At 45.2% G+C, this 14100-nt stretch overlaps 1 protein-coding gene across 1 annotated transcript in view; it reads left to right on the top strand.

Annotated features, from left to right (window-relative positions):
• Window positions 1-14100, top strand: part of LOC125751437 (MAP kinase-activating death domain protein-like) — a 60198-nt gene that overhangs the window by 27630 nt on the left and 18468 nt on the right. The window contains 11 exon segments of the mRNA XM_049030242.1: window positions 741-910; window positions 3775-4010; window positions 4579-4747; window positions 5713-5816; window positions 6511-6704; window positions 7082-7356; window positions 8531-8670; window positions 8909-9010; window positions 12389-12491; window positions 13098-13284; window positions 13814-13964. Coding sequence (XP_048886199.1) covers window positions 741-910; window positions 3775-4010; window positions 4579-4747; window positions 5713-5816; window positions 6511-6704; window positions 7082-7356; window positions 8531-8670; window positions 8909-9010; window positions 12389-12491; window positions 13098-13284; window positions 13814-13964 — 1831 coding nt within the window.

Genomic DNA, 14100 nt, shown 5'->3' with positions numbered 1-14100 from the left:
GCTTGTTGGTTCATTCCTAGTTATAAAATACATGTTAAATTTGACTCTGTGGCATGATCTGTTAAATGTCTGCTCTACTTAAAAAAAATCTCCAGGGATGCATAGTGGCCCAGTTGCTGCTTGAGCATGACTGAATGTTTACAGAACTGCACAGGTGATTTTCAGAGGAATAGCTTCTATAAAATGCAGAAGGCCATACTGCGATATTACAATGACTGCCACCCAATGCTTTGCCCCCCCCCCATGGTTTGCAGTGAACCTTCTTTGGTTGAACCCTACCAATTCTGCCACATACTGCACTCCCGTTTAAGTGAAGTTTGCAGAAAACAAAGCCCCCTTCCCTCCTCCTTTAGTTGAACCCTACCTGTACTGCAATATGATGCACTCCTGTTTAAGTGAAGTTTGCAGAAAACAACCTTTACTACATACACTTGACACTCTTAAATAACTAACATTAGTCTCTCTGTTTTTCGGAATCCCTGTTACATTTCCCTTTTTTTAGTGGGATTTAAAGATGTGCTACACTCAGCAATCATGGGTTGCTGCAAACTTGACTAAACCTTGAGTGTAACCCTGACCGATTTCAGTCTGCAACAGGACTGTCCCTCCTTCTGGTCATGGCGCCTGAGATGTAAATATAGCCACTGCCAGGCACTGTTCACAGATCGCAGTGCTACCGTTAACATAGTTGTATGAACTCGGCTTAACTTGGCCCGGCCTTTTCTCTTTGTTCCCTCCAGGCTCTGGCAAGCATGAGCCTCAACACTCAGCCCATCCTCAACCTGGAGAAGTTCCACGAGAGCCAAGAGATCCCCCTGCTCACCGCCAGGGAAAATACCTGCACCCCCTCCACAGAGTTTAACCCCCTGATCTATGGCAATGACGTGGACTCTGTGGATGTCGCCACAAGGCAAGACGTTTCACCTCTTCTGTGATGAAATAAACTGCATTCAGAATTAGTTTTGGCTTGTGCAGTGACATACGTAGGCAAATGAGAAAATCTGTATTGATATCATTGTCAGTCTAAGTGAAACAATAACTACAGATTATTATATTGAATTATTTTCCTCAATAATTTTAAAAACTGTAATATAAAATATTTAACTTAGGCACTGGTTTAGTAAATGGGGCGGCATGGTGGTGCAGTGGTTAACACTGTTGCTTCACACCTCTGGGACCCGGGTTCGATGCTCCGCCTGGGTTACATGTTCCCCCCATATCGTCGTGGAATTTCCTCTGGGTTTCCCCCCACAGTCCAGAGACATGCTGAGGCTAATTGGAGTTACTAAATTGCCCATAGGTGTGCATGTGTGAGTGACTGGTGTGTGGGTGTGCCCTGCGATGTACTGCCCCCCCCCCCCCGTCCTGGGTTGTTATAACAATTTCACCCCTGGGTTAAATAATTTCAGTTGAACTGATTGAATTTCAATCACAAGTATCGAAAACCAGTGATGTGGGTGGAGCTGGACCATAAGTCATTTGGGATCAAACCAGCATGTTACTGTGAATTTGGCTAGAATATGCAGAGATAGGTGATTATGGAGGTTCCTGCTGAAATGGGCTGTTCCAAGTGGCCTCAGTGATACATTTTTCATTTGGGAAGGTAATTTAGGAAACGGTCATCCTCTTGAGGCTCTTGCATGGTCCTGCCCTGGTCAATAATATTTGTGATTGGTCTTCGCCACAATCAGCAAGAGGGCACTTAAAAGGTCAAAGGTCACGGGAGTCTGCAGTAACGACCTCAGCCATGTAGGTAACCCCATGCAGAAATGCGGAACATGGACTGCCTCCCCAAATTAAATGATATCTTCTTCTCCTCTGGTTTCTTATGTATTGATCATTAACAAACTTTTTGTCCCATTTAAACAGGGTAATTATAAATCTCAACAATCTGAACAGAGTTATGATAGACTAATACACTACTTTGCAAATGATTAGGCAGCAATTTCAGGAAAATACAGTTATATTGTCATCTTTTTGTTTTTTTATTTTTTTGTCTCTTTAGGTAAAGTACACCAATCCAAGAGATCGTTGTAATTTAGTTTGCCAGGTGATCTTAATTAAACTGAAACTTAATTAGTAGTTGTTCCACATTATTAGGTAGGTCGCAGTTCTCATTAAAGGAAAAAAGATCTTTCTTAAGCTGAAAAGTGTGAAAATGTCTTGCAGGAGATGTAAATAATTTATTTCATCAAAACTTAAAAGATCATTGAACTGTTAAAACATATATGAGTGTAAATCAGATGAAGGATCATTAAGGAACGTTTCAGGCAAGCAAATTAATCTTATTAACAGGACAGCTAAAAAAATATATATATAAAAAAAAGAAAACCCCGTTAAGCAGCAAACACATTTTCGAAATGGCTGGTGTCCCTGAATCCCGAAATGGTTTGGCGTAGGATCAGCCAGAGGCTGGCGGCTGTGTGTGTGTCTGTGTTTTGGCTGCCTCTCTCCAAGGCACTCAGAGAGAAACGTATCCAATGAGCTCAGGCATATATAAAAATTGATTTTCATTTGATGAATGCTGCTTTACACTAGATGGTCCGGATAGGTGGATTTCTGGATGGCTGGTAAATGGACATCCTATGCCTACCAGATTGAGGCATCAATAAAAAGGGTGGCGGAGTGATGTTTTGGACAGGAATAACGGAAAGTGTAATAGCACGCCTCTTCTGGCATCCTGACCTGACGTCAGTAATACATGTGAAGTTTCTAAAGGAACACTTCCTGTCCTAAAGGAACACTTCCTGTCCTAAAGGAACACTTCCTGTCCTGGTACGGAATCCCAAAAACCATTCCATTCACGCCGTCCAAAATAGCATGACGTTCATGCAGGACGATTCGCACATGCCAGTAAAAAACAAATCATGGTTCGGCCGCCATCATCGCGAGACCTCAGCCCTAGCAGTTTGAAAGGGGCAGTTTGTACGGGCGGATGGTGGTGCACCTCAAAAGCGCAGCTCTGAGAGGCAATAACGGCATCCTCTAATCAAATAGGAGCAGGCACTGTACATGTACTCACAAATGCAACAGTCAACCCTTCCACATCCTGGGGGATTCGGGGCACAGCCCTCACAATCTGGGGAAAAACCACGTAAAATTTTTTTGGTCTCCTGGCAAGTGAAGTGAAGCTAAAGGACACAAGAAATGTGAGATACAAAGATCTCTGCGAGATCACTGCGAGATCACTGTGTGATCACTGCGAGATATTAGCTGTTAAACTTTGAGTTATTAAGCTTTCAGTGTGTTGTCTGCAACTTTCCCAAAACTCCCAAAAAATTTCCATTTAATTTCATATGCCGACTCCACAATGTATGGAAACCGCAATGGGGGAACATCAGGATGCAGAAAGGTCGACTGTAGAAGAGTAATATGATTATGGAGAAAATACAATGTAAATACAAATACTGTTTTCACTCATTTATGGTATATTGAATGTTCTGAAACTGCAATCTGGGTAATAATGTGCTTCAGAATATACAAAATCCTATTTTGTTGCTTGTGGTTTACATCTACATTCAAATAGCATTGTTGAAAATAAAAAAAAGTACCTAAATATAGAGTTAACTGTTTTTAGAATAAACCGAAAATGGAATGTGGTTTTTATATAGATGCTTGTGTACTGTGGTCAGCATTGGCTTATATTCCATTACGCAAAGACTGTTATTTGCAATCAAGTGAGTGATGCGCAGGGAGCGTAAATGTTCTGCTCGGGGCTGAATATTAATTACATTTTAACAACAGTACAGGCACTCGCTCCTGCACTCCCCACAGGGTTGCCATGGTGAGGTTCTTCAACTCCCCCAACGTGCTGCAGGGCTTCCAGCTGCACACGCGCACGCTGCGCCTCTTCCCGCGGCCCGTGGTGGCGTTCCAGGCCTCCTCCTTCCTGGCTTCACGTCCCAGACAGTCCAGCTTCGCGGAGAAGCTGTCCCACACTCAAGCCGTGGAATACTTTGGCGAGTGGTCCCTTAGCCCTACCAACCAGGCCTTTCAGAGGATCCACAACAGTAAGAGTCTCCATGGGGGGGTCCTTCTAATCTTCCTGTTTATGTATCACTTGTTCTGCTCCCGAATGGTCCATGTTCGGTACTGAGCCGGTTAAGGAGGTGCGAGAGGGAGGCATTATTTTGATTGGCTATGTGCTTATTCAGCTCCAAATGTAATCTACAGTAGCTGTTTAGAATATACTGTAGACAACAGAACATGGACATGGAGAGACTGGTGATCCCTGCCTGTCACCATTCTTCTTACCTTTCTGTGCTGTGAATCACATTGTGAGAAAGGAAGATTCGCACTAATCAGAGCAGTGGAAATTCCATGTTGTAAATTTCATGGCAAATTTCATAAGAAAAAGCAGAAATGGGGGCGCTAACAACATTAATCCCTTGACAGAGGTAGAGGGAACTTGTAAAATCATCTAATATGGTCTTATCTACTCCTGTACAGCACAGTGAAACTGTCAGCTTTTGGGAACGGCTAGCAGATACTGTAGGATAAAAGTAGTCTTACTCACTGGCATTTTGCAATGCTCTCAAGAACGACGATTCATAGACCTCTGCCTGCCCCCCTAATCAGATGTATACGACCCCTCCCTGATCGGGGACAAGCCCAAATGGTACGCCCACCAGCTGCAGCCCATTTTCTACCGCGTGTACGACGGGAACTCCCAACTGGCAGTGGCCTTCAGCAGCCCGACGGGAGCCGAAAATAAGCAGGATGACGACTCTGACCTCACCGACGACAGGTTTGTGGGGACTCGTGTAAATAAAGAATATCATTAAGCTTGACATAAAGGCAAATCCGTGACCAGTGATGCAATAAAAAGTATGTATGTAACCTAGCAATTTGTACGGTGTATCGGACATTTCTAAGATTTACTTCCTGTGGTCGTTCACGTTTATCCGTAACGTTTTTTTTGAAAAACGAAATCCATTTGTGGGTTGTGCAGTAGTAGAGCCATCAAATCTTGGTCACAGGAATCTGTCAGATCAAAGTATCGATAAGTTATTGAAGCTATTGATAACAGTTTCATGTGGATAGAGTAAATGCAGACATTCTTGGCAGTGCAACACTGCCCCCTGTTGGAGAGAGCAGTCCCATGTGTGGGCTGTGTGTGTCTGATTTCTAGCATTCTTTCTGCACTCTCAGTAAGAAAATGGGCCAATTTAACACCCCCACTCCTACAGAGTCATAGAGACAGAAGAAATATCTGTGTTGTTGAGTAACACCAAAGGAGCCAGCCAGTGCTGGACATCAGGCTATAGCGTTGCGGCCAGTCCTAGACGGTAGGATGTAGTATCACTTTCTGAAGGGACCCCCCCCCCCCCCCCCCCCCCACACACACACACACACACACTCCCCAATGGTGAAAGGGTGCAAGGGGACTCTCCCTCACCAGCCGGCGGGAGTGTTTTGGGGGTCAAGTCTCAGGCACTGTAATTTTGGGTTGAAAAGTTTGGGAACCCATGGAATTTGACGTGTTTATATCTTTTTATGAGCAGATTATTAGCAAGTATTTAATTGTTTCTGTCTGATTTGTATCTATGGCCAAAGCAGTAAAGGTTTCATCTTGAGCACCTCACGGGTTTGTGTGGCGGACCAGCCGTTTTTCAGCATTAGCCCTCCACTGCGTTCTGCCTCTCTTTGGAGATCCTGCAGATGTGAGCAGGCGGACAATCAGTCACTGAAAGCCCCTCCTTTCCCTTCCAGCGGCAGCGACAGCGTGGACTGCGATGACTCCAGCTCCTCTTACTCTTCGCTGGGGGACTTTGTCAGCGAAATGATCAAATGTGATATACAGGGAGACACGGCGAGTGAGTGCTGGACGTCTCCGGTGCGATTTAAGCCACATAAACTGCCATGTTTCCAGTGCCACTTCCGTAACAAACCATACATGTATGTGTGGCAGCCAGCAATATAACAACTGCCAAAAGTGTAATAACTTCCAGTTACGTAATAATTTTTCCATTCTTAATGTAATAAAAGTCGATAATGTTTTAACTTACCAATAATGTAATAAAATTTCTGAATCAAAAGCATAATAACCTATTATATTATCCACAAAAATCTGGTACATTATTGGCTGGTTATTACATTATGCTCTGGTGTGACGGCCTTTAATGCCTCCATTGTATTTAAAATTAATTGTCATTGGCAGTTATTAGGTTTATGGGGCTTTAGTGCATCTTTGCTGATAAGTCCAACTTCAGCAAAGTGACATTGTAGTTGTGGTTTTGTTTGGGTAATTGTGAACATTATTTATCACTTTATTGCCCATTTTCTGATAGTAAAAAAATACCATGAGCTAATAACTAGCTGTGATTTGGCACTTAAAATAAATAAATAAATAAACAAACCCGTTTTATTTAGTGTGACGGGTTTTCACACTCAGGTCTTGATACACTTGTGAGTTTCTTGGAGGTTTGTTTTCGTCACACGGCACCACAAACTGGATTCCGGTCCTTGACCCACTGGGTGACCCGGTCCACTGTTTCCTGTGTTCCTCAGATGAGGACCCCCTGACACATGCTGCCCTGGGAGATGCCAGTGAGGTGGAGTTCCAGGACTTCCAGGAGTACCGGGCCGGGGCGGTGGGCTTGCCCCTGGAGGGGGAGGGGTCCGTGGAAAGCCAACAGCTGAAGTCCAGTTCCAGCACCACAGCCAGTTCTAGCCCCAGCACCATCATCCAGGGGGTCAACCATGTAAGGACCCCCACCGATCTCAGCATCTCTATGTGCTGTAGCCACATCACCCTACTGAACATACAGTGCATAGGCTGTGAGCGGTGAGCGATCCTTTGATGTCTCTTGTGCCCCATGTCGTCTGACAAAGGCCAGAGGACACACCAGCCGGAACATGAGTCGTGTGGAAAAGCCTCATTTTCAGAATGAGAGCCAAGCCTCGATTAAACTAGCATGCACAGTCCAAACTTTTTTTTTGGTTATTCTGGGGCATTGTTTGTCAATATTTTAGATTGTAAATATTGTGAATATTTGATATATTTTATTGTCTTTTTCTGTATCACGTGTGGAATTGCTGGAGACGGGTGAATGAAATTGGATATTGCACGCGTTGACAGGATCAGGCAGAACCAGCAGACTCCGATGTGTCCATGGTACCCGGCGGAACGGTGCAGAACCATCTCCCAGTTACGGGTGCGCAGGCCTTTCCTGTGCTGGGAGCTGAGCAAAAGGACAGTGAGTGGGCTGCTGCTATGGATGTCCCGGGACAGAAGAAGGAGTATGACAACCCGTATTTCGAGCCACAGTACGGCTTCCCTGCTGAGGATGATACCGATGCCGATGGAGAGCAGGAGGAGAGCTACACCCCACGTTTCATCCAGAACCTCAAGAAGTGAGTAGCACACCCCACGCTTCAACCAGAACCTCTAGAAGTGAGTAGCACACCCCACATTTCATCCAGAACCTCAATAAGTGAGTAAAACACCCCACATTTCATCCAGAACCTCAATAAGTGAGTAAAACACCCCACATTTCATCCAGAACCTCAATAAGTGAGTAAAACACCCCACATTTCATCCAGAACCTCAATAAGTGAGTAAAACACCCCACATTTCATCCAGAACCTCAAGAAGTGAGTAAAACACCCCACATTTCATCCAGAACCTCAATAAGTGAGTAAAACACCCCACATTTCATCCAGAACCTCAATAAGTGAGTAAAACACCCCACATTTCATCCAGAACCTCAATAAGTGAGTAAAACACCCCACATTTCATCCAGAACCTCAATAAGTGAGTAAAACACCCCACATTTCATCCAGAACCTCAATAAGTGAGTAAAACACCCCACATTTCATCCAGAACCTCAATAAGTGAGTAAAACACCCCACATTTCATCCAGAACCTCAATAAGTGAGTAAAACACCCCACATTTCATCCAGAACCTCAATAAGTGAATAAAACACCCCACATTTCATCCAGAACCTCAATAAGTGAGTAAAACACCCCACATTTCATCCAGAACCTCAATAAGTGAGTAAAACACCCCACATTTCATCCAGAACCTCAATAAGTGAGTAAAACACCCCACATTTCATCCAGAACCTCAAGAAGTGAGTAAAACACCCCACATTTCATCCAGAACCTCAATAAGTGAGTAAAACACCCCACGTTTCATCCAGAACCTCAATAAGTGAGTAAAACACCCCACGTTTCATCCAGAACCTCAATAAGTGAGTAACACACCCCACGCTTCTACAAAGTCAGCAAACATTCACATCCTGCCCAAACTAAAAGAAGAACCTAAAATAATGAATATGTATGCCACTTTTCATGGAGATGGCTCAGCGGGTTACGACTCTGTGCCTACAATCCGAAGGTTGCTGGTTCAAATCCCAGGGTTGGCTGAGATTCCATCATTGGGCCCCTGAGTAAGGCCCTTAATTAATGGTCAGTGGCTCCAGGGACCGGCTGGCTCTGCCTTCTCAATCCTGCATCGTTCTGGATGAATGCACCCGCTAAGTAAATACTTTTAACCTGAAGAGTTAATGGCTGATGCTTTTGCAGGCCTCCACTCCCTTTGCGGCCCAACAGCTTGAGGCTGTCTGGCGACTCGGACGGGGAGTCGGATTCCCACGGCAGCTCCCCTACCTCCACCATCTCCAACAACAGCAACGAAGGCTTCAGCGGCCTCATGAATTTCGCCAGTGGGTACACAAAGGGCAGCCTGATGCGGTGTTACGCTTTAGTACAATATGCAGGACAGTCTCTCTGTGACCGTCTGTATGTATTAGGTCAACAGTCTCCCTTCTTTCTTTGTATTTTTGTTTAGTTAATCTGCCCTTAAACTTATGAGTCATGTACTTCTTAGCCTGTCATGCTAGCAAAGCTGACCCCTCCGCTGTCAACCATCCCTTAAGCGATTCCAATGTGTGCATCTTGTAGGTAACTTGTACAAGAACCATGGTACCAGTTTCAGCCTGTCCAATCTGGCCCTTCCAAGCAAAGCAGTAAGGGACAAGGCCAACCCATTCCCCAGTCTTAAAGGTACAGTACTCTCCTTATTGCCGTTACAGCTACGGTTATTCACTACTCCAAATCCCCCTCACTGAGCTGATAGACGCGCTGCTTTCATTCGCACTGAAGGTGTCTCACTAGGCATTTAATTTGCTCCCGTGGTTTCTTAGATGTCTGACAGCCGTCTAGTCTTTCTGTACAAGTAAAAGATGCAGTAACCATATTCTGGACTTTTACCGTTGGATTGCTACTGTTTTTAACTAAATTGTTGAATTTGAGACCACTGTTTCGTTTCCTGTGAATGTGCATGTAAAAAAAAAGACATGCAATATTACTTCTGGGAAGAATCGCAAAGTCTGCATGTGTCAGGTTGTAATCCCAGTTTCCTTAATGCTACATTGACAGGCTACAGAGTTTTAGCTGAGTCAGTGTCTGGCTTAGGCGACGGTAGCTGAAAGGCAAGATTGTGTTTCTCCACTTATTTAAACAGCCATTTATGAAGTATGCAGTATTTGGATTGTTAATTGATTTTTTTTTTCCCCCCTGTGGAAACATGCCAGTGTTTTTATTCAATAACAGTAGAGAATGCTAGGGTGTACGTGGAGTGGCTACAAAGCTATGGAAATGTTGATGATTGCCAGTGGAAGTGGGATGAATCTGTTATTTAAATCTGTTTGTGCTCAAAGGTAAAATCTCACTTGCGCTGTCCATTCTCTCGTGAAGCTTTTGAGAAGTTTGCTTGCAGTGTATAATTAGTCATGTATCTGCGATTTGCTTGCAGTGTTGTGTTTGGTGCAAAATGTGTTTGTATGTTTTAAGGTGTCATTTAGATGACATATGAAATGGATAACAATGGGGATTTTTATCACAATCTACTGGCATAAACGTTAACTTATGAAGTTAATCCTATGGCACTATTTAGGATGTCTGCATGGCAGAAAGCTCCACTTATGCTCTGAAGTGCGACAGTGTTCATTTCTATTTATAAAACCGTGAGTTAAAAACGATAACATGTCCTGTACAGTGCATGGGAAACGTAAGGTATAACTCCGGAGCTTTGCTTTTTTTTTTGGATAGTTGCCATAGCAACATTTCATTCTTCTTTCTGAAGTGAAATATGTGCCGTTTAGCTAAGCGGAGTGTGTTCACATTCAGTGTGATTTGATTCAGAGCAGTTCGCTTTGCAGGGTTGCAGGCATGTATTACAGGGGAATTTTTTCCAGCCTTGTTATTCTGCTGCAGGGAGACAATTGTGCCAACATGTACACATTGGAAAAAAAAAATATATATATATGTATATTATGTTTCTTTCATAACGTCTATCAGTTTTGGCTTTCAGTTGAATACATTTATGCAGGTATATATAACTGTTAGTGACTTTATATTGTGTTTTTTGTTCTGTTGAGTGTTGGCTCTCTGTGCCGGTATGCTTGTGATGTTCATTGTCCCCGTCCCCATTACTGTGTGGTATTTCTGTGTGGTTACCTCAGTCCCTGTCTGCTACAGTGCTAAAGGAATTGGGGGGGGGGCTATTGGGGCTGGTTTCCCACTTGGCAGCCAGGGTGGGATAGCTCTTCGCTGCTTTTTCTGCCCACCCCCTGGGCTGTAGTACCAGCTCACCTCTCCTCCACCCAGGTAGAGGCACCGCCTGATGGAGCAAGCGGCACATCCAAATTTGCTGCAGGCTTCTCTTGAGGAAGTCCTGCCCCAGATCAGCAGAGGCTGCTCGTCTTGTGCGGTTAACACAAGATTCAAGATTCTTTATTAGCCATGTGCAACAGGTCCATTGGATTGTTTACTAGTTTGGACTTAAAAAAGACTAAACGAGACTAGGACAAAACAACCAAAACATAGCAATGCAGACCATGCAAAATCATACAGGACAGTGCACAGCAATGCAGATGGTGTATAACAATATAAGAGATTACAAAACAATACTATACAAAAAGCAACACAAAACAATGAGTCTGGATGACATGCAGTCAGTCGGTGATAAAACGCAGTAGCCGATTTCTAAAGTGTATTTGCCGTGGGCATGACTGTGACGGGAAATCCGCATGGCTGAGGGAAACACGCTCTTCTTGAATCTGGCTGTCAGTGGTCTGATGGTGCGGGACCTCCTGCTAGATTGCAGGGCAGTGAAAATGTTGTGGCTGGGCTGGATTGGGTTCTGAATTATAGACGAGCAGGTTGAAACGTACCTGTTTGTTAATGCTGAGGCGGAGCTACCTGGGCGGAAGGATGATGTCCGCGGAAGCGGTTAAAGCGCTGCAGGCCCGCTCTGCTCCGTTTTCTCTCCTTGGCCCGGCCCTGCACCCTCTGTTGCCCTGGCGTGCTGCGTCCCCGTCGAGACGCGGGCCTGCTCTGCCTCGGGCCGGCGTCTCTCCTTCTTGAGCTGGTCTTCTTCACTGCACTAATTCTGGGTTCTGTGTCCAGTATTTGGGCTAAATTCTCTAATGGAGATAATAACAGAAGCTGGCCCCGCGAGCGGCGAAGGTGGGTCTCACCCTTGCATGAGCTGCATGTTTCCCACCCAGTCTAGCTCCTCCTCCCATCTCCCACCAGTCTCCTCTGCACTCGCGTCTCTGGGCTGCTCTGTGTCTGGCTGTGAAAGTCATCCAGCCTCGACCGGGCTGTACACTTTGCTCGTCCGTTGTGTCTAACCCTCATGTTTATTAACCAATCACAAAAAGCGTGCCATTTTTACGCACTGTGTTTGTGTATGTATATACTACGCACAAGTAAATATTAGTCCCGTGTTAATTAGTATGTGTTGCATGAAGGTGTTCAGCTTGTTAGCGTTCTGCCACAGTTACTGTGAAGCCTCTTCAGTTTTTCTCTCTTTTCTGCCGATGTGTGAACCTGGTGTTTCCATCTCTCACCTTCGTTTTGGTTTGTTTATGCCTGTTACTGGCAGTAACCAGTATATCACCTTTTAAACATGCCACTCTGCACTGTGCCACATACCTGGGTCAATAATGTCAGTAGTTAGTTATCGATAACGTGTGTGTGTGTGTGAGTGTGTGTGTGCGCGGTTACCAAGCAAGTAAAGGTGTGTTTGCGCCTGTCTGCATATCTTTTACACCATACCAGCACTTGTACACATGAATGTACTTGCCTGAAAGCCAGCATCGGTACAACATTACATGCTCTGTGTACGTTTGGATGGTCGTGGTATGTTCTTAGGCGTGGGTGTGTGTGGTATATGATTTTGTACTGCTGTGCATGCCGTGCGTGTCTGAATGTGGGTGGTGACGTGTAGGAAGGTGTGTGTGTGTGTGTGTTTGTGTACAGTATGAGTCTGTATGAGGGAGAGAGCTTGGAGCATGTAAGTTATGCAAGTGGGTGGATATTTATTGTGTTTTTTAAGTGCCCTGAAGGTGCCTCAGTTCTGTTTGGCCCTTTCAGGCAACCGTCCCCCGAGAGCTCTGGTGGACCAGAAATCCTCTGTTATTAAGCACAGTCCAGTGAAAAAGGAGTCGTCTTCTCCTCAGGGGCGGACAAACAGCAGGTAAACGGGATACGGCAGCTTTCTGATTGTACCCATTTACTATTGTTTCTGCAAATTAAAAAGCAAATTGAAAGAAGGGGACTCATCAGCTCAGTGAACTGACTAGAAGAAATCAATACCATTTTGGCAGGATGATGTCATTAGTTTGGGATCAGTGTTTCTTTCTTGAAATTGCTGTTTCACTTACTTAGCCCTGGACAGAGTTGGGTAATTGAGGTCCATAGAGTAAAAGTCCAGACCAAGATTTTGTTTCAACCAACCAGTTGAGCATAAAGAGTCGCAGTTACAGAGACTCAACTGGTTGGTTGAAACAAAATCCCGGTCTGGACTTTTACTTTCTGGACCTAAATTATACCAACTCTGCTCCTGGAAGCTGTGACCCTACATGATTTTTAGTTATATTACCTTTGAAATACTTTAAGTGCTTAATATTAATACGAATATGTTAAATTGATATCATGCGCACACTTCATTTTCGCCTGTGATATTGTGGTACTTCCTCCTCCAGTATGGTTGATCCGTACAGGAAGTATCAGATAAGACTTTGCTCTGCAGTTTCTATTCAGCACGTCTGCCCTAAATAATGGGTGTCTGCGTCCCCATTAGCGAGAACCAGCAGTTCCTGAAGGAAGTGGTGCAGGGCGTCCTAGAAGGCCAAGGTGTCGGCTGGCTGAACATGAAGAAAGTGCGCCGCCTGCTGGAGAATGAGCAGCTGCGCATCTTTGTGCTGAGCAAACTGAACAGGGCCATCCAGTCGGAGGAGGACGCCAGGCAGGAAGTCATCCATGATGTGGTGAGAGCTGGGGAGGAGAGGGAGGGTGGAGCTCTGTCCAGTCAAACTCTGATGATCCTATAGCACCAGAATCTCTGAAATCTCCATCCATCCATCCATTTTCCAAACCGCTTATCCTACTGGGTCGCGGGGGGTACAGAGCCTGTCCCGGAAGCATTGGGCACAAGGCAGGAAACAACCCAGGATGGGGGGCCAGCCCATCGCAGGGTACACTCACATACCATTCACTCACACATACACACCTACGGGCAATTTAGTAACTCCAATTAGCCTCAGCATGTTTTTGGACTGTGGGGGGAAACCGGAGTACCCGGAGGAAACCCCATGACGACATGGGGAGACATGCAAACTCCGCACACATGTGACCCAGGCGGAGACTCGAACCCGGGTCCCAGAGGTGTGATGCAACAGTGCTAACCACTGCACCACCATGCCCCTCTCTGACATCTCCTCCATTTATAAATCCATTCCTCCGCAAGTCTGTAGGGAAGCCCCCCAAAAACAAACGCTTTTCTTTCCCTGTGTGCAGGAGCTCAGCCGCAAAGTGTATAAAGGGATGCTGGACCTGCTGAAGTGCACGGTGTCCAGCCTGGAGCACACGTACAGCAATGCCGGTCTGGGAGGCATGGCCAGCGTCTTCAGCCTGCTGGAGATCGCTCGCACGCACTACCAGACCAAAGGTAGGGCACCTCCGCCTAGCTGCCCCTTCCCTGCTGCTGTCTCCTACATCCAGAGCTATAAACCAGATTGTATGATATGATTGCAGAGTACATCATATAGCATTTATGCAGAGTAACTTGCTGGTCGATGCATCCA

Source organism: Brienomyrus brachyistius, chromosome 11, assembly GCF_023856365.1.
Source record: "Brienomyrus brachyistius isolate T26 chromosome 11, BBRACH_0.4, whole genome shotgun sequence".
NCBI lineage: Eukaryota > Metazoa > Chordata > Actinopteri > Osteoglossiformes > Mormyridae > Brienomyrus > Brienomyrus brachyistius.
The sequence above is the reverse complement of the archived record's forward strand: the minus strand, read 5'-3'. Positions and strand labels throughout refer to the sequence as shown.